The sequence below is a fragment of the Petromyzon marinus genome, chromosome 10, assembly GCF_048934315.1.
Source record: "Petromyzon marinus isolate PM22_M1 ecotype Great Lakes invasive population chromosome 10, UKy_Petmar_22M1.pri1.0, whole genome shotgun sequence".
NCBI lineage: Eukaryota > Metazoa > Chordata > Hyperoartia > Petromyzontiformes > Petromyzontidae > Petromyzon > Petromyzon marinus.
Window position 1 is genome coordinate 11,198,278 of NC_133676.1, and position 27,558 is coordinate 11,225,835.

General features: G+C 43.5%; 2 protein-coding genes across 5 annotated transcripts; both read right to left on the minus strand.

Moving 5' to 3' along the window:
• Positions 1–10,231: 10,231 nt before the first annotated feature.
• On the minus strand, positions 10,232–17,503 carry KCTD18 (potassium channel tetramerization domain containing 18). 2 transcript variants are annotated; one of them, XM_032951289.2, is made up of 7 exons: positions 17,384–17,503; positions 14,089–14,254; positions 13,514–13,725; positions 12,280–12,473; positions 11,852–11,946; positions 11,227–11,329; positions 10,232–10,845 (listed from the first exon to the last, which is right to left on the minus strand). In XM_032951289.2, the coding sequence occupies exons 2-7, from the start codon at positions 14,249–14,251 to the stop codon at positions 10,347–10,349; spliced, it is 1,266 nt and encodes a 421-aa protein (XP_032807180.1). In that variant the 5' UTR covers positions 14,252–14,254; positions 17,384–17,503; the 3' UTR covers positions 10,232–10,346. The 2 variants fall into 2 exon arrangements, with proteins under 2 accessions (XP_032807180.1, XP_075922261.1); XM_076066146.1 differs by lacking the exon at positions 17,384–17,503 and having other exon boundaries at positions 14,089–14,255.
• A 191-nt stretch (positions 17,504–17,694) lies between these two features.
• Positions 17,695–21,583, minus strand: LOC116940916 (cyclin-dependent kinase 2-like). 3 transcript variants are annotated; one of them, XM_076066147.1, is made up of 7 exons: positions 21,405–21,583; positions 19,804–19,881; positions 19,581–19,701; positions 19,283–19,453; positions 19,080–19,181; positions 18,620–18,823; positions 17,695–18,160 (listed from the first exon to the last, which is right to left on the minus strand). In XM_076066147.1, the coding sequence occupies exons 1-7, from the start codon at positions 21,566–21,568 to the stop codon at positions 18,056–18,058; spliced, it is 945 nt and encodes a 314-aa protein (XP_075922262.1). In that variant the 5' UTR covers positions 21,569–21,583; the 3' UTR covers positions 17,695–18,055. The 3 variants fall into 3 exon arrangements, with proteins under 3 accessions (XP_075922262.1, XP_032807181.1, XP_075922263.1); XM_032951290.2 differs by having other exon boundaries at positions 21,157–21,522; XM_076066148.1 differs by having other exon boundaries at positions 18,072–18,160; positions 18,575–18,823.
• Between the last annotated feature and the right edge of the window lie 5,975 nt (positions 21,584–27,558).

Here is a 27,558-nt window from a genome sequence, read left to right on the forward strand (position 1 = left end):
GAGTTGGCTAAAATAGGGGTCTCTCTTGAGTACACTGCAGTGGAGACGGCAAGAAAATGCAGGGCTGAACCCTTTTCCTTTCATACCGATTAACATTCATTAAAGTCGTTTCACGTAGAGATGTTAGACGCATCGCCTAGGCGATTATTCCGCTGTTGGTTCTTGAAACATCGGAACATTTATGCAACAACGAAAAAAATCGACGAAAGGCCATAGTGTTACACTAGAAGCAACATGACGTCATGCTATGAAGCTCGTTCTCTTCGATCTATATGAAAATAAATGTGGTCGCTTGAATAGATCCGTATTTAAGTGAGTGAAAATCGCTGGTCAGTGAATGAGACCATTTTTTTACGGCGTTACATTGTTCACCTCCTTCACAGTTCTTCGAGGGGCTGATTACTGCTTACACTTTAATGTCCGTTTTCTTTTCTTCCTGTACGCCGTGGTCTCTGAACAAAACAATTCCAGTTTGGGCATAATTCTACATTTGGTTCATAGTCAACAGCCACGAAGGTCTCCCCAAGCTGTCGCCGTCTCTCATGGAGCTGCGATGACACAATCTAACTCCTACACACGAGCTGATCTCCCCGCTCATTTTCGTGGTGGACATTCTCAGCCGTGTTCTTTCCAACCTTCCAGCAACGGGTCCTGCCCAGGCTCACGTTAATGCACATGTTCTTTGTCAATGTACACGTTTCTGATCCATGCTATAGCAGGCTATTATGTTTTTTGTTCTTCTTCTTTAGTGACATCGGTAAGAGTCTGTTGATTTTTATCATCAAGTTCAGTCTCAGAAATGTAACTCCAAACGTTCTCGCTGGCATTTTTATTTCGTCATTTGGATTCCGGCCCGCCTTCAATAACTGTCCGAGGTATATGTGAAGTGTTCTACAGTTGTGTCCCAGTTGTAACCGTGAGAAATGGTGAATGGTTTTTGTTTTTTGTTATTTTCTTTGAACCTATCTACGTGACCTTACCGAAAGACCCAAAGAATATGAATTCCTAAGTCACGAAAGCTTTAAGTCAAGATTTAACCGCCTCTACGGGGAGGGTTTCCACACAACTATTAGATCTTTTAACAAACATCGAGACATCTGATCGAGTCGCTCACATTCCTGAAGAGATGCCACGACACTAAGGTAATACCGATCGCCTTTACATTGACATCTGCTGCTGTCACTTCTCCCAACGCTAAACGGATCTTGTTCAGGGCCGGCATAGCCCTGATCTCAGAGAGAAAAAAAATTGCACCGATTTGAACTAGATAATTTAGACAAGACTCTCCTGAAATCACACTTAACATTGACGGAAAAAATGTCTACATCTGATTGGGAACATGTAGATAACATGACAGCCGCTTCAGCCGCCTCAATGTCAGAGAAATGCAAAGATAACCTGATTTACAACTTCAACCTCCTTTCCAAGAAGCCAGATCCACACATAAAAAAGTTAGACGTTGACAAGATTGTTATCAATCAGAGTAACAGTCCAATTTCCGATAGCCTAAAATCGATTCTAGCTAAAGGGTTGAATTTCGCAGTCACCCCTAAACACATCCCAGTTGATGACATCATTGCCCAGGTTGACGTAGCCCTCAAAGGTTTGGGTTATTACTGCAGACGTGGCAAGATCGGAAATCGCTGCAATCCTAAAAAAACGCTAAGACACCTATTAGCAACATCAGTAAGGATGAGCGCTTTGAGCTTTCTCAATTATAAAAGAGAGATGACATTGTCATCCTCTCAGCCGACAAGGGCAATGCCACAGCCATTATGGACAAGACCACATACAATAACAAAATTCAGGACCTACTTAATGATGGTAGCTATACTAAAATTAAAAGAGATCCCACCAACAGCCTCTTTACGAAAACCAACAATATCATCACCGATTCGATATCATTAATCGAACCAACCAAGCGGTGTTCCTTAACCCCCTCTGCTGCTAGACCACCCAGATTGTAAATCCATAAAGAAGGTACACCCCTTCGTCCTATCGTCTCCACCATTGACTCACCCACCTACAAACTGCCACGGTTTCTGTCTGAGACCTTACAACCATTCACCGGTAAGACCACCTCATCTGTACTTAAGTCAGCTCACTTGGTATCGTTAATTAAGGACATCTCACTGTCTTCAGGTGATTTGCTCGTTAGTTTCGATGTCGTCTCTTTGTTTACCAAAGTTTCTGTGTCTGACACCATTGCAATCATTGAAGATTTGGTCCAACAAGGACTGAATGTTGTTGTACCGGCCCTGGTGAGACACTGCCTCACCAACACTTACTTCACCTGGAATGGAACTTTCTACAAACAAGTTGAAGGTACCCCAATGGGTTCTCCCTTATCTACAGTTATAGCCAATGTTTTAATGGAAATTTTTGAGACAGATACCATCCAGGCATCCACTCTACGTCCGTCCTTGTGGGAGAGGTACGTAGATGACACGTTCGTCATCTGACCACATGGCTGACCAGCTCTGAACCAATTCCTCAACCAAATCAATTTCATACACCCAGCCATCAAATTCCCCATTGAGGTGGAAATGGGCAGCAAGATACCATTCTTGGATGTTCAATTCGAAAAGAGACCAGATGGCTCAATGGGACACTCTATCTACCGGAAAGCCACCCATACGGATGCATATCTAAAACCTGACTCCCACCACCATCCATCCCAGAAGAATTCCCTCATCAAAACTCTACACCATAGAGCTCAATGTAGTTCCGACCGTCATCACCTAGCCAGTGAACTGGAACACGTACACCAAGCTTTCAAGATGAATGGATATTCAGACTACACAATCCGTAAAGCTATCACCCCAACCGTTGGGAAAAAAAAAACATTTGAGCACCCAATCAAAACCATCACTTTGCCATACATAGCAGGGGTCACTAAAAATATTTCCAAAATCATGACAAAACACAAGATCCAGGTAAGATTTAACACTGTACATAAAATGCATTATCTGATCCCATCTGTGAAGGATGTGACCCCTGACATGCAATACCCCGGCGTCTACAAACTAAGCTGTGTCTACGGCAGTAGTTACATTGGGGAAACTAAGCGACACGTCTCGGACCGTGTTCGTGAACATAAGGCAGGTCTTAAACACGGTAGGACCAATACCTCGGCCGTGGCTGATCATTGTTTTAATGCGGTGGGCTCACACAAAATTGATTTCTCTAAGACGAAGGTACTTTGCGAGCCCACTGGCTATCTACAGATTCGTTCATGAAGCCATCCATATATGTGGACAGGGACACAATTTCAACCGAGAAGATGGGTACAAACTGAGCAATCACTGGAAGAACGTTTTCAACCAGTTTAAGGCATAATTGGCTATGATGTTCCCATCCTACCACCTTCGGATGTTAGTTGTGCTTCACGCCCATTTCAAACCTGCTCGTCCACAGGGTTCACACCAGCACAGTCACTTCGAGCGCCAACCCCTCGGTTGCGGCTCTGCGATCTCCCATTAACATGCTAATCTCTCATTAACATGCTAATTTTCACCTGGCAGCCTTTTGATTGGTGGCTGCTCACCACTTGCATTAACATTTGCTGCTGGCATTTGGGCTACGCCCATTTCAAACCCCTTATAAAGTTTACCTTGGGAAGCTAACCCCCCTTTTTCTGAAGACGACCGCTTGTGTTGCGATCGAAACGTCGTAGTTTTTATTTGTTATTTTCTTTGAACCTATCTACGTGACTTTACCGAAAGACCCAAATAATAAATATTTACCCTCATGTTAATAATTTATAACGAACTCTGTGACCTTCGTTGGAAGCCAGTGGGGGTTGTGTATTGTTCACACCTTGGTACCTTTCACTTCAGATGCCCAATCCCATCTCAAATCGTCCCATTGTCCCCGCCACTTCATAATAAAAACATGAGAGTCCGAAGATTGAAGTATGAAACTGTAACATTTAAGTGGTAATGTGAGACTAAGCCTTAAAATCACTAGGAGGTGCATTGCAGGGTTCGAGGTGATGGCTTGGACTGCTAGCAAACAAAGCTCTCAGCCGAGCTGCAGGTATAATGAGGATAGAAAAGCGTATGTAGCGTTTAATTTATTCACAAACTAAAAACCTTTCACCGACATCATATTCATTTGTCAATTTATGATCGAAATGGACGTACATTTGCTTTATTACACTCAGGCAGGCGCCCTGTTAAAGTTTATAAAAATGTCCGGTCGAGTGGCCTGATGGTACAAAATATAAAACAAAAGGCGATCAAGAGGCCAATCTCGCCGCTGCGCGAGTGCTCGTGATGGTTGGTTCACGTGTCTGCTGGGTTGACATTTTCTGGCAAGTGAATAATTACGCGTTTGCATCTGCATGAGAAATTTATTTTTTTGTTAACAGACGCTTCATGCTGCTGCGTCGCCATGGCGATCATTTACCTCCAAGCCCGCGTGATGAAAGCGTGCGGTTCACAATGGCCAACTGATGCACGGAGCCTGCCAAGGAAAATACAGCCGCTCGGAAGAAAAAATCGCGCCACCAAACGCATGGGGCTTTAGGGCTGAGTTGACGCGTGTTGAGGCAGAGCAGCAATGCAGCGGTAAGCACAGTGCCATGAACCTGGCAACCCGAGTTCCATTCTCGTAGTCACAGCTAACATAACTGGTAAGTGATCTCTAAAGCCGGTTCTGAACACTACCTCCATTTTTGGCACAGTGGGCAGTGTGCCGAAGTATGGTAAGAATAAAATACACCCAATGATCAACACGGCATGAGGACATCATCCAGCAGTGGGTCGATAAAGGGGCTGTAATTATTCGTAGTTTTTATTCATGGTTGCATTAATGGGTACGCCATATACATGCATTACCAAGGAGGGAACATAGGGGGTTTTGGTTAGATATGGATTTACTGTTATGGGGCAGAATTAGCACAATTTTACAGAGCATGATAAGACAGTGGCTCATATTTATGTGCAACGGGACCTCCTAGCAAGGGGTCTTATCAGCTCACACAGCCTGACCGGCAAAAGTGGGGGTCGGCTTCATGTGGTGGGGGTGGGGGAGGCGCAATGTATTAACAATAAAAAAAACCTCTCTGACGTCCCCACAAGTCTAGAGGCGGTGGCAGAGAATGCTGCGAGCAAGCAATGCCTCGATTGTTTTCCTAAGCAAGCGTCAGGTTTTACGGCGAAATCGATCCGGTCGGTGGTGTGCGTCTGTGTGTATCACGTTTTTTTTCTCTCTCCCGCCCCCCCCAAAATACATTTCAAAAAGAAAGCATCGTGCGGGGATGGGCGACTGGGGGGGTCATCCGTAGGCCAGCAAATGAAACACGGGAGCTGTCGATGGACACGTGGGTTGCTGTGCAGGTGATGCAAGTGCCGGGATAAGGGCTGGTCTTGTCACTTGCGGGATTAGAGGAGGAGCAGACGCCGAAATTGTCTGGCTACCTGAACTCATTATTAAATGAACTCTGTCCCGACGACGTGCCGAGGAGACGGTGCCCGCCTTGAGAATTAAATTCCCGTTGTTGTGTTTAATATTCACCTTCGGTCGATGGAATACCAGCCAGCGCCTATGTGTGTACTCACAGCGCAAGCAATTTAGTGTCTGAAAAAAAGAAACGCACGCCTAAGCCGCGCTGCTGCGGTAGCAATTTTCCAAAAATGAACAAAGCTATATGCGTTAATAGCAAAGACTCGGAGAAAAAAAACATAAAATAACTGCTCTCCGATGTTTTCAGATTCTACCACTTGTTGTTCGCCAATATGTTTCGCTCCAGGTGCTGTTAAATGCAAGTCTTCATGCCGAACAACGCGTGGTACAAACTGAAAAGATATGGGAGAGTTATACAGCATGACTACGGAAACCCAATGCAGTTCTATAGAATTAAAAGAAAATACCAAATCCCACTCGTGGACAGGTCAGGAGTCATGAGCTGGTTTCGGCCTGACCATGTATGACTTATGATCAAATGCAGTCACTTGATGACAGAATATAAAATAAACCCATAAATATATCACGAATTAATGACGCAAGCAAAAACCATATTACCATGTACAGTGAGGGAAAAAAGTATTTGATCCCCTGCTGATTTTGTACGTTTGCCCACTGACAAAGAAATGATCAGTCTATAATTTTAATGGTAGGTTTATTTGAACAGTGAGAGACAGAATAACAACAAAATCCAGAAAAACGCATGTCAAAAATGTTATAAAATGATTTGCATTTTAATGAGGGAAATAAGTATTTGACCCCTCTGCAAAACATGACTTTTGGTGGCAAAACCCTTGTTGGCAATCACAGAGGTCAGACGTTTCTTGTAGTTGGCCACCAGGTTTGCACACATCTCAGGAGGGATTTTGTCCCACTCCTCTTTGCAGATCTTCTCCAAGTCATTAAGGTTTCGAGGCTGACGTTTGGCAACTCGAACCTTCAGCTCCCTCCACAGATTTTCTATGGGATTAAGGTCTGGAGACTGGCTAGGCCACTCCAGGACCTAAATGTGCTTCTTCTTGAGCCACTCCTTTGTTGCCTTGACCGTGTGTTTTGGGTCATTGTCATGCTGGAATACCCATCCACGACCCATTTTCAATGCCCTGGCTGAGGGAAGGAGGTTCTCACCCAAGATTTGACGGTACATGGCCCCGTCCATCGTCCCTTTGATGCGGTGAAGTTGTCCTGTCCCCTTGGCAGAAAAACACCCCCAAAGCATAATGTTTCCACCTCCATGTCTGACGGTGGGGATGGTGTTCTTGGGGTCATAGGCAGCATTCCTCCTCTTCCAAACACGGCGCGTTGAGTTGATGCCAAAGAGCTCCATTTTGGTCTCATCTGACCACAACACTTTCACCCAGTTGTCCTCTGAATCATTCAGATGTTCATTGGCAAACTTCAGACGGGCATGTATATGTGCTTTCTTGAGCAGGGGGACCTTGCGGGCGCTGCAGGATTTCAGTCCTTCACGGCGTAGTGTTACCAATTGTTTTCTTGGTGACTATGGTCCCAGCTGCCTTGAGATCATTGACAAGATCCTCCCGTGTAGTTCTGGGCTGATTCCTCACCGTTCTCATGATCATTGCAACTCCACGAGATGAGATCTTGCATGGAGCCCCAGGCCGAGGGAGATTGAGTTTTTTTTGTGTTTCTTCCATTTGCGAAAAATCGCACCAACTGTTGTCACCTTCTTACCAAGCTGCTTGGCAATGGTCTTGTAGCCCATTCCAGCCTTGTGTAGGTCTACAATATTGTCCCTGACATCCTTGGAGAGCTCTTTGGTCTTGGCCATGGTGGAGAGTTTGGAATCTGATTGATTGCTTCTGTGTACAGGTGTCTTCTATACAGGTAACAAGCTGAGATTAGGAGCACTCCCTTTAAGAGTGTGCTCCTAATCTCAGCTCGTTACCTGTATAAAAGACACCTGGGAACCAGAAATCTTTCTGATTGAGAGGGGGTCAAATACTTATTTCCCTCATTAAAATGCAAATCAATTTATAACATTTTTGACATGCGTTTTTCTGGATTTTGTTATTCTGTCTCTCACTGTTCAAATAAACCTACCATTCAAACTATAGACTGATCATTTCTCTGTCAGTGGGCAAACGTACAAAATCAGCAGGGGATCAAATACTTTTTTCCCTCACTATACAGACGTAACTATAGGCTGCATGTCTGACACAATGTTAAAGCTCTAATATTTATATTTCAATATTTTCAATTGAGATGAATGACATACGTCGAAGAGACATCACTGCAGTGCTGAAAGGAACACAAACATAACCTTCAAGTTTAAAAGTTATCAAAATCGGACTGCACAACCAAAGACACGGCTTTGGCATGTACACAAATGATATATTTTTGGGATTGAAACTTATCTGAACTTGCACAATACAGTGATATCAAGATGACGTTTTCTGTACCTTTTGTGTTCTTGGCCAAGCCTATTCAAACACATGACAATTCACTGGCATCAAACCTTGCCTGCGTTCACCTGTAAGCCATCCAGTCATTCACCACTGACGAGGGCGATTGCAAATGACGCAGACTCGTCAGCTCTGCGAAATGAGGACAGATGACCCACCCCACGCTCGATGTTATTTCATAATGTAACACGCGTCGAGTGGGATATGAAGACCAACCACCAGGCCCTCTTTAAGTCTGCTCAGGGGGAGTGGTAAATTCGATTTGCCTTGACATGTTGAGGTCAAGAGTTAAACGTATTAAACATTGGTTCCTGCCTGCAATGCACTGGCAAGCACCCCACCAGGGTAAAAAACTGCCTTATTTTAAGGGATGGAGCCTAACCTACTCAGTCACGCCGCACTTCACTCAACGAATTCACCAAGGGCATACATTTACGTAAAAAAATACGTTTCAATATAATACAGATATAATTACCTATAGCGTTTCATAAACACAGACTATGACATTAAATAAACATGAATCCAGTGGTTGCAAACATATTAAAATGATCTAATTTGTTTAGTGCAGCTATGTAGACTAACACAGGATGTGGACCTATTATGTCAACCATTCACCTGTCCAAGATTACTTCAGCCTGAAAAGCAGATGTGCAGTGCAAATGCTCCTCCGCTTTAGATAGCACACCGTTGTACGTGTTCTCCACTCATGTGTGACCAGACGAGACACCTTGAGTCACCTCATTTAACGTGGGAATTCGCCACAGTGCCAGGAAAAACCCCTCAGATGACTCACCTCGTCTAACAACTCCCTATTGCATAAAGCTTTAACAAAATATATCCAACCACCCATTGTTACGAAGAGAAACGCTATTGTAAATAAAATGGTGCAAAGGATTTTAGACGTTGTATATCAATGTGACATGTATCCATCACTACACAAAAACCTTACTACCGACTTTAACCAGTTTAATGCATCCCATAACATTTATTTGGATGCATTTATATTCTCATTTGCCCCAATATGCGGTATTTTACGACAGTGCTATCGTATGATGCTGTATAAACATGTATGTTTGCTGTTCTGGTTTTTCCCACTGTAAGCTTTCGCCTTAGTTACTGAGAGGCTACAGGTTGATAAAAATCAACACATGGCTGAATTAAACAAGTCATGCTTTGTCATAGGACCTCCTTTGCCAGTACCAACATATGAGAATGGGTTTTCCCCTTTTTTTCTGGCAACAAAACAGGTAGAATGAGAATAAAATAATAAATTGATAAAATAACACAATATTCTCACGACGTTTCGGCCACAACACAAGCGGCCTTCATCAACGAGACTGTCTGGAGGACAGCGCTGTCCTCCAGACAGTCTCGTCCCTTCACCTGATGAAGGCCACTTGTGTTGTGGCCGAAACGTCGTGAGAATATAATTGTGTTATTTTATTTTATCAATGTATTATTTTATTCTCATTCTACGTGACTTTACCGAAAGAACCAAAGAAGATGAATCCTTGCAGTCACGAAAGCTTTAAATCGAAACAAAACAGGTGTTAAGATGTTAAAACACCAAACTGATACATTTTACAAGGAATCATGTCTGCATTAACCACAATACTTGTGGTCACAATGCAAACAAAACTCTGATAATATATGCATTGTCTTTGAAACTGATTGGACCTCTGGTCTAACACCAAGACAGAAAAATAAGCCTTCAAGCACTGAAATTTACCAGACAGGAGCCCTTAAGTGGATGAATGTGATGCCTTCTCTGTCATGGGGCAAAGGGTGAAAAATGGTTCCATGGCCATTTGAGCATCAAATAAAAACTAGCCACCCGAAATGATCCTTTCCAAATAAAAACTGCAGACCTTGCAAATGAAGACATACCACTTCACCTTTATAGTCATTATCCTGTCTGAACTGTTCATCACTGGTGTGATATACTTGTTTTAATCTAAACACAAAACAAAGTGCATGTAAATGAGCAGCACCCTGTCAACCCAGGCAAAATGTTCATTGCATATATACGAGCCTGCACCGTCAGAGGCACAAGCTTTCAATAATGAGCACTTGATTTCTTCTGTTGATCAGTGAACACGAATACCGTAGTGTTGTGACTGCCACTGTCACCTATAAATGTTGGGCAATGTGTGACGCAGTTACCTTTCACAAGTCTCTATTCTCTGCATTATCCACCTTGCCGAAATAACCTGTGGCAAATTAATACACGTGAAAATAAGGTTTGTTTAGCACAGTGCCTAACTTGTTACACACAATGGCAAATACAAGTTATTTGTCTCAAAGAGGATACATAAAGAATTTGCCACGCAGGTTAGTCCATTCGCATTATTTTATTTCAAAACATTACCAGTATCAGCGCGCACTACAATTTCAGGGTCTGCTGGACACTAATGGTATTCACACAACATTAATCAAACCAATACGATGTTTTCAAGTCCGCTCATCTGTAGCATCAGAAGCTGGAGGCACATTGTTGGTTTCATTTGTTGGGGAGCCAGACTGGTTGGCATATGGCGGTTCAGGGGCCTCAACATTCCCTTCGCCAGGCTGTTCCGTGGCCTTCGCGAATTGAATCCTCTTGATCTTGATCACCCGCGTGGGTGCTCCAGACCTTGGCGCCGTACCTTCCAACACGTCTGCTCTACTCGTATGTGTTTTCAGCGGTTGCTGCCGTACTGACATATCTTGGTTTAGCTGATCTGACGTGGAAGATGTAGGAGCTACAGTAATTCGAGGGGACATTGGCACAGCTGGTTTGTCAACCACAGGTGATTTTCGTTTCAGGGAAATTACATTCCCTTTGGTGACCGAGGAATTGCTGCCCAAAAGGTTTACGTTGCAACCAGTGACTCGTATGTTTGTGCAGGTGGATGAGCCGGAAACTCTGATTGGTTTTCTTCCATCCTCTACTTTCACATTTATACACTTCCTGGTTGAAACAAATTGCAAAAGTGACACTCAGGAGGGATAAAAAATCCCACTCGACATTTAAACCAACACTGCCCAAAAGCTGGAAATGCTGGTGCAATTACACATATAAAATAAGTATAACATGTATGCACATATATTTGACAGATTATATAACTACATACAAATATGACACTAATAATCCTTTTGAAGCATGCATATGTGTTAACATAAGCCAGTGTGCAATGCAGTACAAAACAGTGTCAGAAAAAAAATTAAACACTCCTTCACATTTTTTTAAACACAGCACTGCAGAGTAAAAAAAACACAAAAACAAGGATTGTTGCTGACAAGTGGTGAGCCCACTACCAGCCGTTGCCAAGGCACTGTGCATAAGGCTCACCTCTTGGGAATGGGGGATGTCGTTTCATTAGGAGCTCTCAGGGTCCGACCCTCAAGGGTCCAACACTCCACCAACTCGCGCTGCAGTCGCCAGTAGCTGATACCTAATGCATGGGACAGGGGAAGACGGTGACAGGTTTGCAGAGACCTTCCGCGTTTATGCGGGAAAGCAATAAATGACGTGAAATCGGCGACTGAATATCCATCACCGACCTCGGGGTCATAACAGTATGGGACACACGCTCTATTTGAAAGCTGGCCCCCAAAAATGTGCTCTTGAGATGTATTCACTCCCATCAAAGTATTGAACTGCTTCATGCTTCATAAATGGATACAACAATGGACAAATGAACAATATTTGTTATACTATACGATTTAACAAAAACATTTTAAAAAATCATGAGGTTGTATTTTTTTTTCTGCCAGATGTACGAAAGAAAGTGGAAATACTGGAAACTTGCCAACACTAAAATCTAATTAAGTTTTTAATTCAATTTGCTTGTTACAACAGCATCATACTTCTTTAGCCAAAGCAAAAAACCAAGAGAACAATAAATAACTTAAGAGGTCATCAGGTGAAATTCACAAAGTTATAGTGAGCACATTGCATATATATTGAGACATACCCCTTCCTTCCCAGGAGCCGAATGCATCCATCATGCTTTTCAACTCAACAGCCGTGTAATAGCTCCAGATGTATTGCAGATTGTTTCCGGACTCCCTGGTACACAAGGAACATTTATAGACAATTATTTAAGAAAATGTTACATGTGCACGAGCACATTTATGTCGTGCACAAAACGCACAACCAGGAGTACATCTGGCTAACAAACACTGACATTCAAAACATTCGTTCTAGCAATTTAATCGTAGCACACCCACCTTCTGCAGCAAGGCTAAAACAACGACTCAATGTAATGTGCAGGCAATATTGTTGTGGGCATTAATGTGATGACACACCAATTGTGTTGAATGCAACAACACTTGTTTTGTGGTCGAGCCAAGCTTATCGTTAATCTTTTCACAAAATTACACCGTTTGGCAGTGTCCTCACCGTTTGAAGATGGTCTTGCTTTTAAGCCTGCCTCCCAGCTGCTGCTCGATGGCCTGCACGCCGTCGGCCTTGTTCACGTACAAGCCGAGCACGCGGCTCTCGCAGCTGGCATCACACGTGTTGAGGTAGTGCAGCACCCACACCGTAGGCTCCGTGCACACCAACCCATTCTCTTCACAGAGCTCTGACAGCACCTGTCCAGAAAGAAAAACGCATCCTTACTTACTAACCGCCCTTTTGTCAATCCACAGCTGGATAATGGCATCCCCATGCTGTGCGGGTCGTGGGGGTTATTTGGGCACACCTCATCGTACTGGTCAGTGGAAGTTGGCAAAGGTGGGAGCACAGAGGTACAGTGCAACAATACGTTTTTCCGTGCTGCCCTTGTTGTTCATCAAGTAGCCCCGCAGCAGCCTACAACCTGATTGTGCATCGTCCTATATTTGCTTAACAAGGAAAGCCCTGAAGACATATCATTTGTTATTACATTAATGCATGGTTGTTGTTGTTTCGTAATGATAACAGTTTGCACAGAATAATTAGAAATTCTTTCAAAACATGTATGAATGTTTGCAACATTCTGGAGTCCTGGGAGTGGTAAGTTCTACCTCGTTAACCATTATCATGAGATTTAAGTCCATGGGACTTTCATTTGTTCCCAAAAATAAACAAAAATCAGTTAACCGGAAGCTCTTTTGGATCAGTTGAAGAGGTTAACATGGCCACATACACTCAGTTCAGGACATGTCAGAAGGAGGGCTTCTGTGCTAAGGTCTTGAAGTTGGTTTACCGTTGGAATGGAGCACATTCAATATCATGGATAATCCATGAATTAGAGTGATAGGAGAACAACTTCAATAGGTCTATACATCTTTTGTATGGTAGGTGACTTAAACTTTTTGGATCCTCATAATCCTTGGAAAATAATCTGCCATCGTAAATGTATTTGGTGATACTGCACAAATAACAAGAGACACATAGCACACCACAGGACAAATAGGGTAAATAAATGAGTGAATAATAATTGTGGAGACTTCACTATTCCGTTAACTGTATGGGGGCTCTGATGAGAATTAAAAACAATCTGAAGAGTATTAATTCGGCATATGAATAGCAATTTACTATCAAATTGGATTGTGTCCTTACATTTTGTATGCTATTAGCTTTCCAGCACTTCTCTATTTGTTTGCACACAAGCAGCACATGTCCAATCATCTTAAGACTACGGTCATACCTGATGAGTGTCCACCTTTCCCCTGGACCGGTAAGTATCTATTTCATGATGCAGATGTCCAGACAAGGAGTATGGATATGGGATTCCAAAGTAGTCTGCCTCCCCCTGCAGGGCAATTCGGGTTTTCTCATCAGTAGGAATCCTCAGCACTCCATGTAGGTAGTCTAACAGGTACTTAAAGAGTTGTCCATCCCGCTCAATTACACAGGCACCTGTGTGAAACAAACGTTACGTCATTCCTCGAGTAGTTTTACAAAGTTTAACATGAACCAAACTTTTGTCAATCCACTGCTGGCTGAGGGCCTGCCCCATCCTGTAATGAGAATTCAGAATAAGAATATTTATTTATACTGGAGAAATCCAATGGGCTATAAAACATTTTTTTATCACAGATGTTCAGTAGGGGCAGGTAAGAACCTTAAAATAACAAACAATACAAAAACACAATAGGAGTGCAAACTATAGGAAAGTTAAACAAATCCCTTAAAAATAATATACAAATAAAACATTTTTTTTCTCATGCGAGGGGCTGGTAATAACGATGAATAGTGAGAAAGAAGATGCCTTATTTCAACCTGTGCTGTCTTGTTTCAATGGGAAGCGTCCACTGAACATTGCACCGAGCATGGAATCTTTGTATCGGCACAAAGAATCCCGTCGAGCAGTCATGGCCACTCCACCAACGTTGAGTCGCAAAATGTCCTCAACATGACAATCGTCTGCACCCAACCCGTTCATGATCTGCATCCATGAAGAGAAAACATAGGTTCTAGATTTAAAGCTTTCGTGACTGCAAGGATCCATACTCTTTGGTTCTATTCGGTAAAGTCACGTAAAAAAACAACAAAAAATAAAAAAAAATTCACGACGTTTCGGCCACAACACAAGTGGCCTTCATCAGGTGAAGGGACCAGACTGTCTAGAGGACAGCGCTGGAGTGAACACAGCCAAGCACAGACCGCGACCTTTAAGCTGTGTGAGAGGAAGCAGAGCACCTTGACAAAGGAATTAGTATAAAAATTAGCATTTAATTGGCGGACTTAGCATAATGAACGATGTACAGGGGGGGGGGGCATGTGCAGACCGGCGAGGGGGGGAGTTTACATATTGATGGTGTGAAAAGGGAATTTAAGCAGCTGCGAAAGTTTGGGATACCACTACTTGAAAAAATATACTGTACCATTGAAAATTTGTTTAATGTTTGGTTTGATTCAGAACATCTTTCCAATGGTTGCTTAGAAAACATAGGCTCACAATACCTGCATTAGCAAGTGCTGCACAATCACAATGAACAAAAAAAACCCAACACATTTGCCAATAAAACTGCAGCCTTAAAGGAGAAAGTATATAACTGGCGACGTTTTGGCCAATAACCCTTCTTCATAAGCACATGAACATTTGGTACACGTTATGTCCAGTGGTTGGTGTGAGAATTCCTGGGTTACTTGTTAAACGTAATCAAAGAAAGTCCTATTTGATGAAAACGCTTGTAAAAAGGCGCTTACTTACAAAGTTCCATGTCTTTCCAACTTATCCAAACAAACAAAAAAGGAGGTGAAAACGTAACTTTAATTAAATTCACATTAAATGAGCTGGAACAAGCTACACACGATGAATTAAAAAACACGCTGCAGCTGTAATCTGTAAAATACTGCCCAAAAACCAACACGCACCATTGCGTTCCCATTAGCAAGCAAGGAGACACAAGAGCTGGGTGCGTATTATTTCGCATCCACGAGATACGTCAACTCGCTTATTCAAAGCGAAAGTGCTTGGGTTTGTATTCGATTCTAACGGAACGTTGCCAACGCCTGCGAGATCGGCAGCGTCTGCCTCCCTCTCTTTAAGGGGGCCCACGGACTATAATAATGCCCCACACATGCCACCGTGTTTCACGCGCGTCTTCCTACAGGGGCAGCTGGTCACCAACTACCCACTCCACCCCATCCATCCATCATCTTTGCGTCCGATGATTTATTTGTTGGTTGTTTAGTCGTCTTCCCGGCGGCCCCACCACCTGTTTTAAAGGCCCTGTGTTTTGCATGCTGCCGCCGTAACTTAAAACGCGACTCGCAACCCGTCGTCTCGGCGAACATTTGGGAAGTCATTCCGTCTGAATGCGGATATGCGATCAGCGGAGCGAAAGGCCGTGTAAAATCCCCCCGTCTTTCGGGGGCCAGAAACCCATCGGACGAGGGTCGTTTTGAGTTTACAAACTATTGAACGACTTCCTAAAGTTAAAAAAGCGCACCGTGGTCTGCGTTCCTTCAACGAAAGAGTACTTTGCAAAACGACACGAACTCACTCTCTCTCCTGAAAGCACTCTCGCTCTCTCGTCGTGGTTGGTAGACCTGAACAAATTCCCATCCCCAATAGAATTCAAATCGGTCACATGGAGCTTGTTTTTTTTTTTAAAAGACACATCCACTTCGTCCGAAACGCACTGATTTGGCCTCAGGTCTTCGCTCATTTACCAGCTTCACATTCCCTATTGCCGTACAAAAACCGGAGGAAGGGCCTTTGCTATTGATGCCCCCAGAGTCTGGAATGCTATTGCCAATAAACTGCAACTTGAATCGCTACCTATGAGATCTTCTCTCAAAACTGCTCGAGGAGTTGTACACCCCTAGCTGCCACTGCTATTCAGTGGCCTAAAATATGGCTCTAGATTTGTGTTATAATTTATTTTTGTAGTTTATTATTAAAAATTCGGTCACAGTCCCTATGATCACTGTTACATTGCATTTATGGCTTTTATTTTGGTGATTTCGAAAAGTTTTTTTTGTTTTGGCCATGTTTTTGTTTATTGTAGTACGGAGTTAGACTGATGGCCTTAATCTTAGTTGTCTTTTGGTTGTTGTTGCTGTTTGACTTGCATCCCACTGGGATTTTTGCACACAGCGTTGGTGTACGGTGCTATTTCAGGAATATTTTGATATTTTTTTCCTGGATTTTCTGTTTGCACAGTCACACAGTCACTTTAAGATGTTTTCTTGTTCATGTTTTTTGTTTGTTGCGGTTGCACCCGATTCAAGAGCCGAATGGCTCACAGGGGGCTATACCAAATAAAAAGGTACACACGAACACGTTATCGGAATGTTATTGTCAATGAACGGTAAACACGACGTACGTGCTGTTAAAGAGAAAACAAAGCGGGATTTGTGAAGAGTAAATTAGTTTTTTTTTAATATGTAAGCGGAGGCCGGGGAGGGGGGGTCCCGCACTGCTTAAAGGAGCAACTCGAAACTCAAGAAATGTGCCACAAGTCGCTTAGCCTGGTGCGGCTGCATAAACAATTTTTTTTAAACATTAGTCGATACAACAGCCTCGGCGGAACGTCTTCCTCAGTTTATTGTCGTTAAACAAGAAATGTGTAAGTTTGCTAGCACACGAAGTGACTTATCGAGTTGTGTTTATACGCCACCATACGGCCTGGAAACAAGCTCGCAACATCGAGGCCCACAGCGGCCATCTCCCGACGGCAAACTACAACAACCCACCCACGGCTCCCAGCAGCAATTACCCGAACAAAATAAAAACGTTACGATCACAGACACTTGGCCGAGCAATGTAGATGTACAACTAGAAACGAATCAACCGCCCCGACGCCACGAGAACAACCAAATACACGCCTTAATTATCCGAAGGGAGGAGGGGGGGGGCGAAAGGGCCGACCTCGCTTTCCGCTCCCGGGGGTCTATGCGTCGCGAAGCCCGAGAGCGATTCAGGAAAATCGGGGTGGATCGAGCCGCGGCCTACGCCGTGTCGATCTCGGGTGAATTTGTCAACTGGTGAACCCTCCCCCCGCCTTCGCGTAAAGAGTAATGTAAAGTTATGTTATCGGCGATATATAATAACCTCAATACTCACACGTGTCTTCGAAAGGCTACGAAAATATAACGATCGATTACAGATCGACGCCTCCTCTGACCCTCCAACGGGTTGGCAGCAACTCACCACGGCCACGAGTGGCGCTGTTGTGCAATAATTGCTCTTCCTTACGTTTAAAACTTTTTAACTTGCGCGGCATTTTAACATACTGAGGCCAGAGATTAGCATAATAAAGCTACAATGTATCAAACATGCCGGTTGGAATTTTTTTTTATTCCATAAACATGTGTAAACCCAATTATGCAAATGTATCATCTCTTACTTTTAAGAGTTTGACACAACATTCTAACTTGAACTGAAAAAAACTTTTTTTTATTATAAATTGCATTACAAGATTTCAACAGTAGTTTTTGTGCAATGCAGCATTAAGTAATATTTTACAATTCGTAAACTTTTAAAACATGTAACAGTTTGCAAATTTCCAACACTGAAAGCAACAAAATATGTTTCCAAGGTTGGGATTCTGGAATGTAGAATCATCATTACATATACACACTCTGCAACTCGCTGAAGAGAACAAATGTTGTCAGGCAAACGGCAGTAAGCTAAAATACAACCATGTACAAGTCTTTAAGGGGTGTATTTCATGGCAAATGCCCATAAACACCATTGATGAACAAACTCTTGACTTTGAATGCTTCGGTTGATAAGTCACGACCTCAGTTGGGGTACAATCTGTTTCACATTTTGAAAGAAGCAGTGTGAGAGAGCCATGTTTGCAGTGACTCTTTGGTTGGGATCGTACTGCAACATCAGCTGTAAAAAAAAAAAACACAGGACATGCGTTGCATTTAGTTAAAGCAATCCAATTATAAGCCTAGCAGAATTTACAGTATTTTGTAATGCATCTTATATGCACATGCAATAACTTAATCTTGTTACAATATACTTCAAAGGCGAATCACTGTATTAATGACTACTAATCATGTTTCGATTTTTACATTGAAGAAACAAATTAACATGTAAATAATTAAAGACACACGGTGAGGTTTTTAATTCAATTTCAAAGTTAGGTTTTCCTAGTCACTCGTAATCCAAGTGCAGTTTTCCATGTGAGGTGGTTGTGGTGAACATTCCATCTCTTAACATGTAGCATTACCCAGAGCACAACAATTGGTTTTAGATACAAATTTCTCTAACATTCTACATGAGACTAAATGAAAAAAATACCTTTGTTCATGACCCTTAAGAGGTATTTGAGTGGCATTTACTCACAGCAAGCAAGTCCCTTCCTTCGAAGTTAAGGGTGGGCACCACCTTGGTGAGCTCCTGATTAGCCCACCGTGGAAAGGTCGACTTGTAGTCTGGCAGTTGTGAGACGCCCGGCCATACAACCTCATCTGGTGTACCCAGCGTCCGGAATATTCGGAACAATTGATCAATTTCTGAGTCTCCAGGGAACAGTGCCCGCCTTGTCAGCTTCAATAAAAAAAGAAAAAATAATTTTACAATATTTCTGCATTGGTCTGCATTTAATGGCATTCTTAACCATAGGTAATCAGAGTTGAGCAATGCACTTTATTGACCATTTAAATTCGCATCAGCAACAACATGCACATTTTCTCACATTACACAGCTATAACAGTTAGTTTAATTCGAGGCTACTGCAAAGCTACCGTGTTGTGAGCTAAATAAGTGACGTGTATTTTTTTATGTTATGATTTTTTAAACATACCATTTCAGCAAAGATGCAGCCAATGCTCCAGACATCAACGGATGTGGAATAGTGCTTGCAACCTAGCAGAATCTCTGGTGCACGATACCAAAGGGTCACCACCTATTGACAAAGTGTGAGAGAGCTGTACAATGTCGCAATGGAACACAAGACACTAAACTTCAAGGTGTATAATCATCAACCAAGTGTATGGGCCCTCTTACCTCATGTGTATACGTGCGCTGTGGGACACCAAAAGCCCTTGCAAGCCCAAAGTCTGCTAGCTTGATGGCACCTTCGGCATTAATAAGCAGGTTCTGTGGCTTGAGATCACGGTGTAGGATGCGATGGGAATGGCAAAAAGCAATTCCTTGTAGCAGCTGATACAGGTAGCTCTGATAAACATAAAATAAGTCAAAAAAGAACGTGCCATATTGGAAAACATAGTACTTTAGGAACTTGTTCCTAAATTTGTGTGCATAAATTGTACACGTTGCACAAAAAATAACAGTAGGATCTTACTTTCACCAGTGGCAATGGGATTCCTGATGGCGTAGCATTATCCATAAACTTTTTGAGATCCTGATCCAACAACTCAAAGACCAAGTAAAGTTTCTTCTCGCTGTGTATTATGGTCAGAAGCCTAACCAAGCAGAAAACGAGATTCACGATGCTCAAACAATAAAGTAAAACACTAGTATTTTGTTTAAAACGTAAGCACATTCATTTGAACAGTTTTTCACACCTGACAATGTTTGGGTGGTTGAGTTCCCTCAAAAGTGATATCTCTCGGATGGCTGTACTTGGAACGCCTTCAGTCTCCCTGTACACAAAAAAATAAGGTACAGTAAAATGTATACAATCATATGTTAAATCACAACCACTGTGCATTCCGTAATGACTGCCATTTAGAAAAGCAGTGCCACTGAATCATTTAATTCTGGAAATTAAGGCCTAAGGTCACATGCAGTACAACATTATTTTGGCTTCATGCTTATAATATGCTTGTTAAGAGCACAAACAGCCCCCTGTGCTCAGTGACAGTGAGCTTCAGCAAAGCTACCTTACACCCTTAATACGAACACAAGCGAGATGTCTGGAAATATTAACTCATGCCAATTTGTTTGGGCAGACCAGTCTATATTTTAAAAGTCTGACTACAGTAAGGAGATCATAGTATCGAGTGCAAATCTCTTTGGTTTAGTCAAAACGTCTCACTGAAATATCAGTCTGCCTCCACTCATTGTCATGGCACTTCTGACTTTCAACAACTGGAATACACAAACATAAACTTTATGTATAACCGGATGCGAGCGCACTTACACATGTCTCTCTTACCAGGCCTGCTTTACAAAGTACGACACATAAATGATCAATGCAAAACATTCCATGTTTAACAGATAGTAGATCTCGCATGGGGCAAGCTGGGATTTCACCTGGTCAGACCGCAAGTCTCAAAACAGTCGTGTTTTTGTTGTGCTAAGCTGAAATTACTACAACGTTGCCATTGATCTTCACGGGGAATTAAATGGCACAGTGAATTATAGCCATTGTAACTGACCTCACATATGCACATGGGCAGCATGCCCCTAATAACCACACACAGAGGAGTCTAGCCACAACACATTCAACGCAATACGACTGGCGACACGGCTAACCCCACAAATCGTATTCAAACTCCCGTTTCTTCATCAACATCCCCCAGTCATGATCAGTCCACCGCTGGACAAAAGCCTCCTCTCTACGTTGTTTCCGGCCATGGGTCGGGGGTTGTGTCGACCCGCACGCTAGCCAGTCCGACTCGGAGCCCACCCACGAGAGTTCCAAGGTGCAACTTGCCACTGGTTTCAGTCGTGGCCAGGAATCCAACTCCAAGGCGGCCCAATTTAACAGCGCGGTGCGCCGAACCGCTCCACCGTCTGCCTCTTAATCCGGCAGTGAAATCAGTGTGGGGTTGTTGTTTTATTTAAAGGCCTCCATCGCGCCTGAGAGACAAAGGGCTGAAAGCAAGCCCGAAGCGCGGCCTTCAATCCCAGATGCTGCTGGTGGCAAGTGGGGGGGGGGGGGGGGTGGTGGTTGGAAGCGAGCGGCGAGTTACGTGTCGAGTCGAATCTTCTTGAGGGCCACCGCTTCGCCCGTGAGCTTGTTGCGCGCCTTGTACACCACGCCGTACGTGCCCTCCCCGATCTTCTCCACCTTCTGAAAGTTGTCCATGGCCGCCCGGAGCGCCTATTATAACACCCACACCCCCTTTTCGCTCCTCCTCGAATAACTTCGCGTGTCGACTTTCAAACAACGGCACCGGTAACGATGGTGGTGATGGTGGTGGTAGTAGTAAACACGTACAACGCCGGCAGAATGGTGGTAAGGTCGCTGTTGGGTTGCAAGAGACGCCAAAAGTTGAACTGAGCGGCGAACCAAGTTGTTTGTCCACGCCCACTTTGCCGCGAAATCAACAGCTGGTCCTCGTGTCTGGGCGGTGACCGTCTCCTCGACTCGGCTCTTCCCATTGGATAAAAGTTAAAGAGGGCGGTTCTTGAGCTCATGAATATTAATTGTGATACGTAAATTTCGATTTAAAGCTTTTCGTGACTGAAAGGGATTCATATAAATTGGTTCTTTTCGGTAAAGTCACCGCGTGGAAGGGAAACAATAAAATTATAAAAATATAAAACAATAAAATTCTCACGACATTTCGATTGCAACACAAGCAATCATCATCGGGTGTGAAAACCACAGCAGTGTTGCAATCGAAACGTCGTGAGAATTGTATTGTTTTATTTGTATTATTTTACTATTTCCCTTCTACGTGACTTTTTTCCGAAAGAACCAAGAATAGGCTACGTAAGTTGAGTAAAAATTAAACGGATTCGTCGATAACGCTGCATATCTGTGAAACCCCTTATCGGTGGCTATCGTATTACAGATCAATTCAGATCTTCTTGATCACCCCGTGCCGTCATATAACTCAAATGTTCATGCTACAAAAATCCCATCACAAGGGATAAACACAAATAGACAAAAACGCGTGGTTTTTTTTGCCCGTATTGAAACGGCTGTACGCCCTATGGACCTGAAAAACTCAATACCCCTGTACAAGAATACGGCTGTAGCGTATGGGTTGACCGGTAATATGACACTGTGATGTTCTATGAAGGGTCATTTACCTAAGCGTCGCCCTTTTATATACACGCAAAAATGTTTCCCTTCGAAGGCCCACTAGGTTTTATCGGCGAATGCGTTGAGTTTATTTTGTGATTTGTCCTCGTGGAACGACTGTCAGGGGTCGTACATAAATGACGTCACTCGATTTTGGCCGATTTTTAACCCCCCCCCCCTCCTCCCCTTGTCACACGACGTCACAAAAAGTCAGACCCCCCCCCTCAAATATGACGTCACAAAGCTCTGCCCCCCCCCCAAATCATATTTTTATTTTGAAAATAAAACATGCTTCAAATCGCTTTAAACTATTGTCATTGTAGTGCGTATTTAATGTGGCGCTGCACTCTGATGTTGTAGGAAAAAACATTTCTTAAAAAGGAGGCGTTGGAAAGCTTAAATTTAGCATAAAATGCACTTGAAAATATTAAACGTCTAACTAAAACTGTAGATGTTCAGAATATTATATCGAAATTCTCTTATAATTATAAAATATTTAAAGTATTTATAGCTGTAAAAAAATACCTGAAACGTTGTAGTAGAACGAAGCAAAATGGAGAGTACAATGATAACAATCATATATTCATTCCCCAGAATGAAAAGCCCTGGTAGAATCACTACAATCCAAATGTTTAATAACAAGCATTCAAAATTTTTACAAAAAGGATGCTTCTCCATTCTCCCATGGAGAAGCAAAATGCTCCTTCATGGAATAAATAAAAGGTGACCTTAGTAACTTTAAATAATCAAAAAGTTAATAATGAAAATTAATCAAAATTTGTGTTGTTATAACAATTTTATATTTATTTAAAGTTGCGCATTTTGATGTGACGCTACATTTCTCAAACCCCCCCCCCCTCCCCGCCTCGTCACGCATCGTCACAAATGTCTGACCCCCCTCCCCCCCCCCCTAGGTGCGTGACGTCATTTATGGACGGCCCCTGACGACGATGTGACAAGAGTCGCTTTATTGGGACACAGACACAATCCGGGACCCTAGGCCTTCGTGCTTTGTCCTCAGCTTGTCACTTCTGTGGTGCCACTACCGCAGAGCAACTCCGCAAGCGCCGCGATCCCCTCCCGGCCCCCGCACTAAACACACACCCGCACGCAGCGCACCCACGTAGTGTCCTGGCGGGGGGTTGCCTGGCACATCGGGTTTTAAATCCGAATGGCCCCTAGAGGGAGAGTCCCACGGTTTCCCGGACGCCAGGAGATTGGCCGAGAACTCACAGGACAGGTTACATTGCGGTGCCCCTAAATTGGCTTGAAATTGTATGGGCGCGGAAGGAAAAGGTTCACTGGGCCAACCGCAACAAGTTATTCACGACATTGGGAGAGGCGGAGGGTGGAATATTAGGCAAGGGCAGACCAGTAGGTTGGAATGAATGAGCACGGGAGAACAATGGGTGAGCGGAGCAGCAGCACACTCCGTGGCGCTCCACGTAGACGGCGCAGGTAAGCGCACGATTGGCTGCGCGGTATGACGTCACCCTGAGCCTTTGAACTTAAGGGAATAAAAAGAGAAGCCGGGGACGATTTTGAGCAGTTGTCTTCAACCTCTGGGCCGTCAAGACCCACTCCCTGCCGTCCTGCCTCCTCAAGCCGCTCGCAGCATCCGTGTGATGCCAGCGAGTGCTGCTACGAGGCAGTGATAGGTAAAGTTTTCTCCAGTCCTTCTCCCTCCGACTCTCACAGCGTCCGTGAGACGCTGTGAGTCCAGCTTCGAGGTACGTGGTCGGACGCCTGAAGTTCGTTGGCAGAGTCAGGCTGAGCTCTTCTCGCGAAATACTCCCCCTTCAGGCAGTGTGTATTTGCGCCGTTAATAAACTTTAGTTCAGAGTATCGGCGCAGTGTGATTTCTGTTTGCGTGTGGGTAGAACATCGGCGTGGTGTCTGCGATTTGTGTGTGGCGCAACTGCGCGGGGCGGACGGTGTGCGCGGGAGAGCGTGCGTGGGGCTGTAGCGTCGGTGTGGTGTTGGTAATTTGAGGGTGTGTGTGAGGCGCGCGTGTATTAAAACATAAGCGCTCGCGCGTGTTCACGCAACAACAATAGCATTGACGGCGAGGCGCGCGCGCAAATTCGCGCAGCTCTTTAGCGCTAGCCTTTGTGTGCAAGTGGATTAGGGCTTAACCACCCGGGGGTGCGCATGCATATTCATACAGCCGTTTTCTTTTAGCGCTAGCCTTTGTGTAAAACAAGCGCCTGCAGGGGCGCGTGCGTGCACGCAGCCGCCTTCGTATTAGTGGTGGTGTATGTGGGCGTGTGCGAGATAACCCCGGGCGGTGGTGAGCCAGCCACTTGGCTATGTCCCTCAGAGAGGGCGCTGGCACAGGGGGGCCGATCACTCGATCGGCGGGGGCTCGGCGAGAGGCGGCCGACGAGGAGGAGGGGGGAGTGGAGGGGGTGGACGTCGCGCCCTGCCCGCTGACAGGGAGCGGGGAGGCGGGCGTCGGCCTCCACACTTCCTCCGAACGTCCCCCACTCCTCGTGCTCTCTCCCCTTTTATATTACTCGAGCCCCCCTTCTGGAACCTTCTTGTCCTCTTTTTTTCCCCTTAGCCAATCCCTGCCCTTCCCCTCTAACGGATCCTCTTTGTATTCCTATCAATCCCTTTAAACGTCTGCCTTCCGACCAATCACCGTAGAGGCCTCTTTCTAACAATCGGAGACCTTTGTTTATTTTCAGATCGCCGTTAGGCTGCATATTGGCTTTGGGGTCATTTTTCGGTCATTACACTTGTGCACCGCTGCCAATGCACTACTGATAAAATATGAAGTGTGTCAAAGAAACCTCCCGTCGAGGGAGGAATTTGAGCCCGGCTATATCGATTATCGGTTCAGTTACTCAACTCATTGGATAACAAGAAAATATTTTGGGGGAAAAAAAAACGTCTTATGTCCCGCCACGTGTGCCACTGGACGGGAGGTTATGGGTTGGGCTTACCTACATCATAATCACTATCAGCTGCGTCACTTTGTGCATGGCTCGTGTGGGGTTTCCCGACTTCTGGAGGCCAGATGAGAGGGGCGTTATATTTCAAGGGTCACCGTATCGGCCAAAAAAATAATAATCACAATTAGTCGGTGAGTCGACTTCGTTGACGATTTATCCCAACTACTTTGAACTTAAGCCTATGTACAAATACCTCAAAACATACACGTGCACACACATGTACATGGACACGGGTACTGGTACATGTGGAAATATCTTACCGTTTAGAGGACCGCAAAGGTTGGGCAATTCTTGGCACGGGCTTACCACTTTGCTGCTGCCTTCCAATGTATCTATGTATGTATCTTGTAGTTCACCAGCGATTGTGACATTCACTTTGCATGAACGACGCTATTTAAAACTCAACAGTATTATTCACATATACTGCACGTTTGTGTACTCATGTTTATGCACACACATGTACATAGACATCTGAGACTACAGTATTCGGACGTAAAATATGGCAGTAGCTGAGTGACTACGGTGCAGTTGTGCGTCCCGACCGAATTATAAGGCTCTGAAGAATATTCTGACACCCATTAACGCCTTAACGAAAATCGCGAACAGGCGACAGCTGGTGGCAACTACTTTTGTCTGGTGACCATCTGGGACCTCTTCTTGCTGTCCACGCCCCCCTACCATTCAAATTAATAGTAGTGGCCGGCAAAATGTGACACCATTTGGTGACTCTGAAAGCCCGACCAAAAATTTGGCTTGGGGTGATGACCATATATTAGGTATCACTGCTATGGCCTGAATATTTAAATCTGTTCATTTTTTATCAACTCGTGAATATTTTTCTGCATACTTACGTTACAAATACACGGATCGAATTTATGGCCTGCAAAATAGTGTTGTTTTCAACTGTGTGCAAATGTTGCATGAACATGTTTATGCTGATACTGTCGTAATGAATAGGACAGAACAAAATAGGAAGGACGGGACAAAAGGTTCAAATGAGAGTGTAAAAACTGATCGAAACAATACTTTGACTAAAGGTATTCTTGGATCAGACCGTGCACATAAACTGATCATGACATAATTTAATCAAATCGCCAGACGAAGGGGGATCGATATATGATTCCTGTAACAGTGAATGCATGCGTTAACATGTTAACTAGGGAGTGCAGCAATTTGGAAAGCGAAATTCCAACTTCCAAGTGAAACAAATGAAACCAAATTTTGATTTAAAGCTTTCATGACTGCAGGGATTCATATTCTTGCTTCTTTCGGTAAAGTCACGTAGAAAGGAAACAATAAAATAATTAAAATATAAAACAAAATTATCACGACGTTTCAACTGCAACACAAGCAATCATCATCAGGTGTGAAAACCACAGCAAGGAAATTTGAAAAAAGTGGCGTTTTTTTTTACATTAGCACCACGGAGAGCGATTTGGCAGTTATTTAGATGGACGAGTCCATCTATGTTCGCATTCTTTGCCAAAGATCAATGATCAACTAAAGTTTTATTGCACATTGGTGTGTATTACAATATTAGGTGAACTATATGAATTTAAAAAAGGCTTATGGTAGGTCACGAATAGGGTTGAATGATAAATTATGGTCTATATAAAACATATAAGAGCAAAGCAAGCAAATCGGCAACCTCACTGATGTCTTGCATATGCGAATTTCATGAGCGAGCTAGGAGCATTCTGTCCTGTATTTACAAATTCAAGGTACAAAATAACATCTATATCAGAATATAACAAGAAAAATTGGTCATTTTTTTATCGTGCATTCAGTGTTTTGTTATGATTACATTAGCATAATTTGTTGTGAATGAATCTTTTATGGTATATATAAGCGAGTCACTTTCGTGAAGAACACAAATCGTCAAAAATCGATATATAGTTTTCAACCTTTCATGTGCATGTGTGCATTGCTATTGATTAAAGTTTCTCAAATCCAGAATGCATCTGGATTCTTCAAAATATTTATTTACGTGGTCCATATGGACCCAGGACCAAAAATTGTTCACCACTGATGTTGTCCGTGGATGGAAATGAAGCTCAGTTCACCAGGTTTATCGAACACTAACTACTGCAACATTGCTCCATTTTACAAGAACAGTCAACTTTTACAAGGTAAAAGCCCATGAAGACAACAAGACTATCTTGCAAGGGTGAAGTGATTGAACAAATTACAGCAAAATAGTGGATTTCAGACGTAAATGTACACAGAGGTGAAGAGGTCAACAAGAGACATGTAGTTGCACAATATTATTAAACACAGATTGTCAAATGAATTAAATTGTGTAATTGAAAGTGTATAGTTTTTTTTTATTAATCACTGCAACATCTACTTAATACTGAGTCATCTCTGATAAACGGCTGTGCAAT

Coding starts and splice junctions, on each gene's coding strand:
- KCTD18 (XM_032951289.2), bottom strand. CDS start 14,251: ATGAACGGGTTGGGTGCAGACGATTGTCATGTTGAGGACATTTTGCGA. Junction 12,474..13,513: donor GAAAGGTGGACACTCATCAG/GTATGACCGTAG, acceptor CTTTCTGGACAG/GTGCTGTCAGAGCTCTGTGA. Junction 11,330..11,851: donor CGGCTCCTGGGAAGGAAGGG/GTATGTCTCAAT, acceptor CCCATGCATTAG/GTATCAGCTACTGGCGACTG.
- LOC116940916 (XM_076066147.1), bottom strand. CDS start 21,568: ATGGGAAGAGCCGAGTCGAGGAGACGGTCACCGCCCAGACACGAGGAC. Junction 19,882..21,404: donor ACCACCATTCTGCCGGCGTT/GTACGTGTTTAC, acceptor TTTTGTGTACAG/GGAGACTGAAGGCGTTCCAA. Junction 19,182..19,282: donor AGCGCACGTATACACATGAG/GTAAGAGGGCCC, acceptor CTTTGTCAATAG/GTGGTGACCCTTTGGTATCG.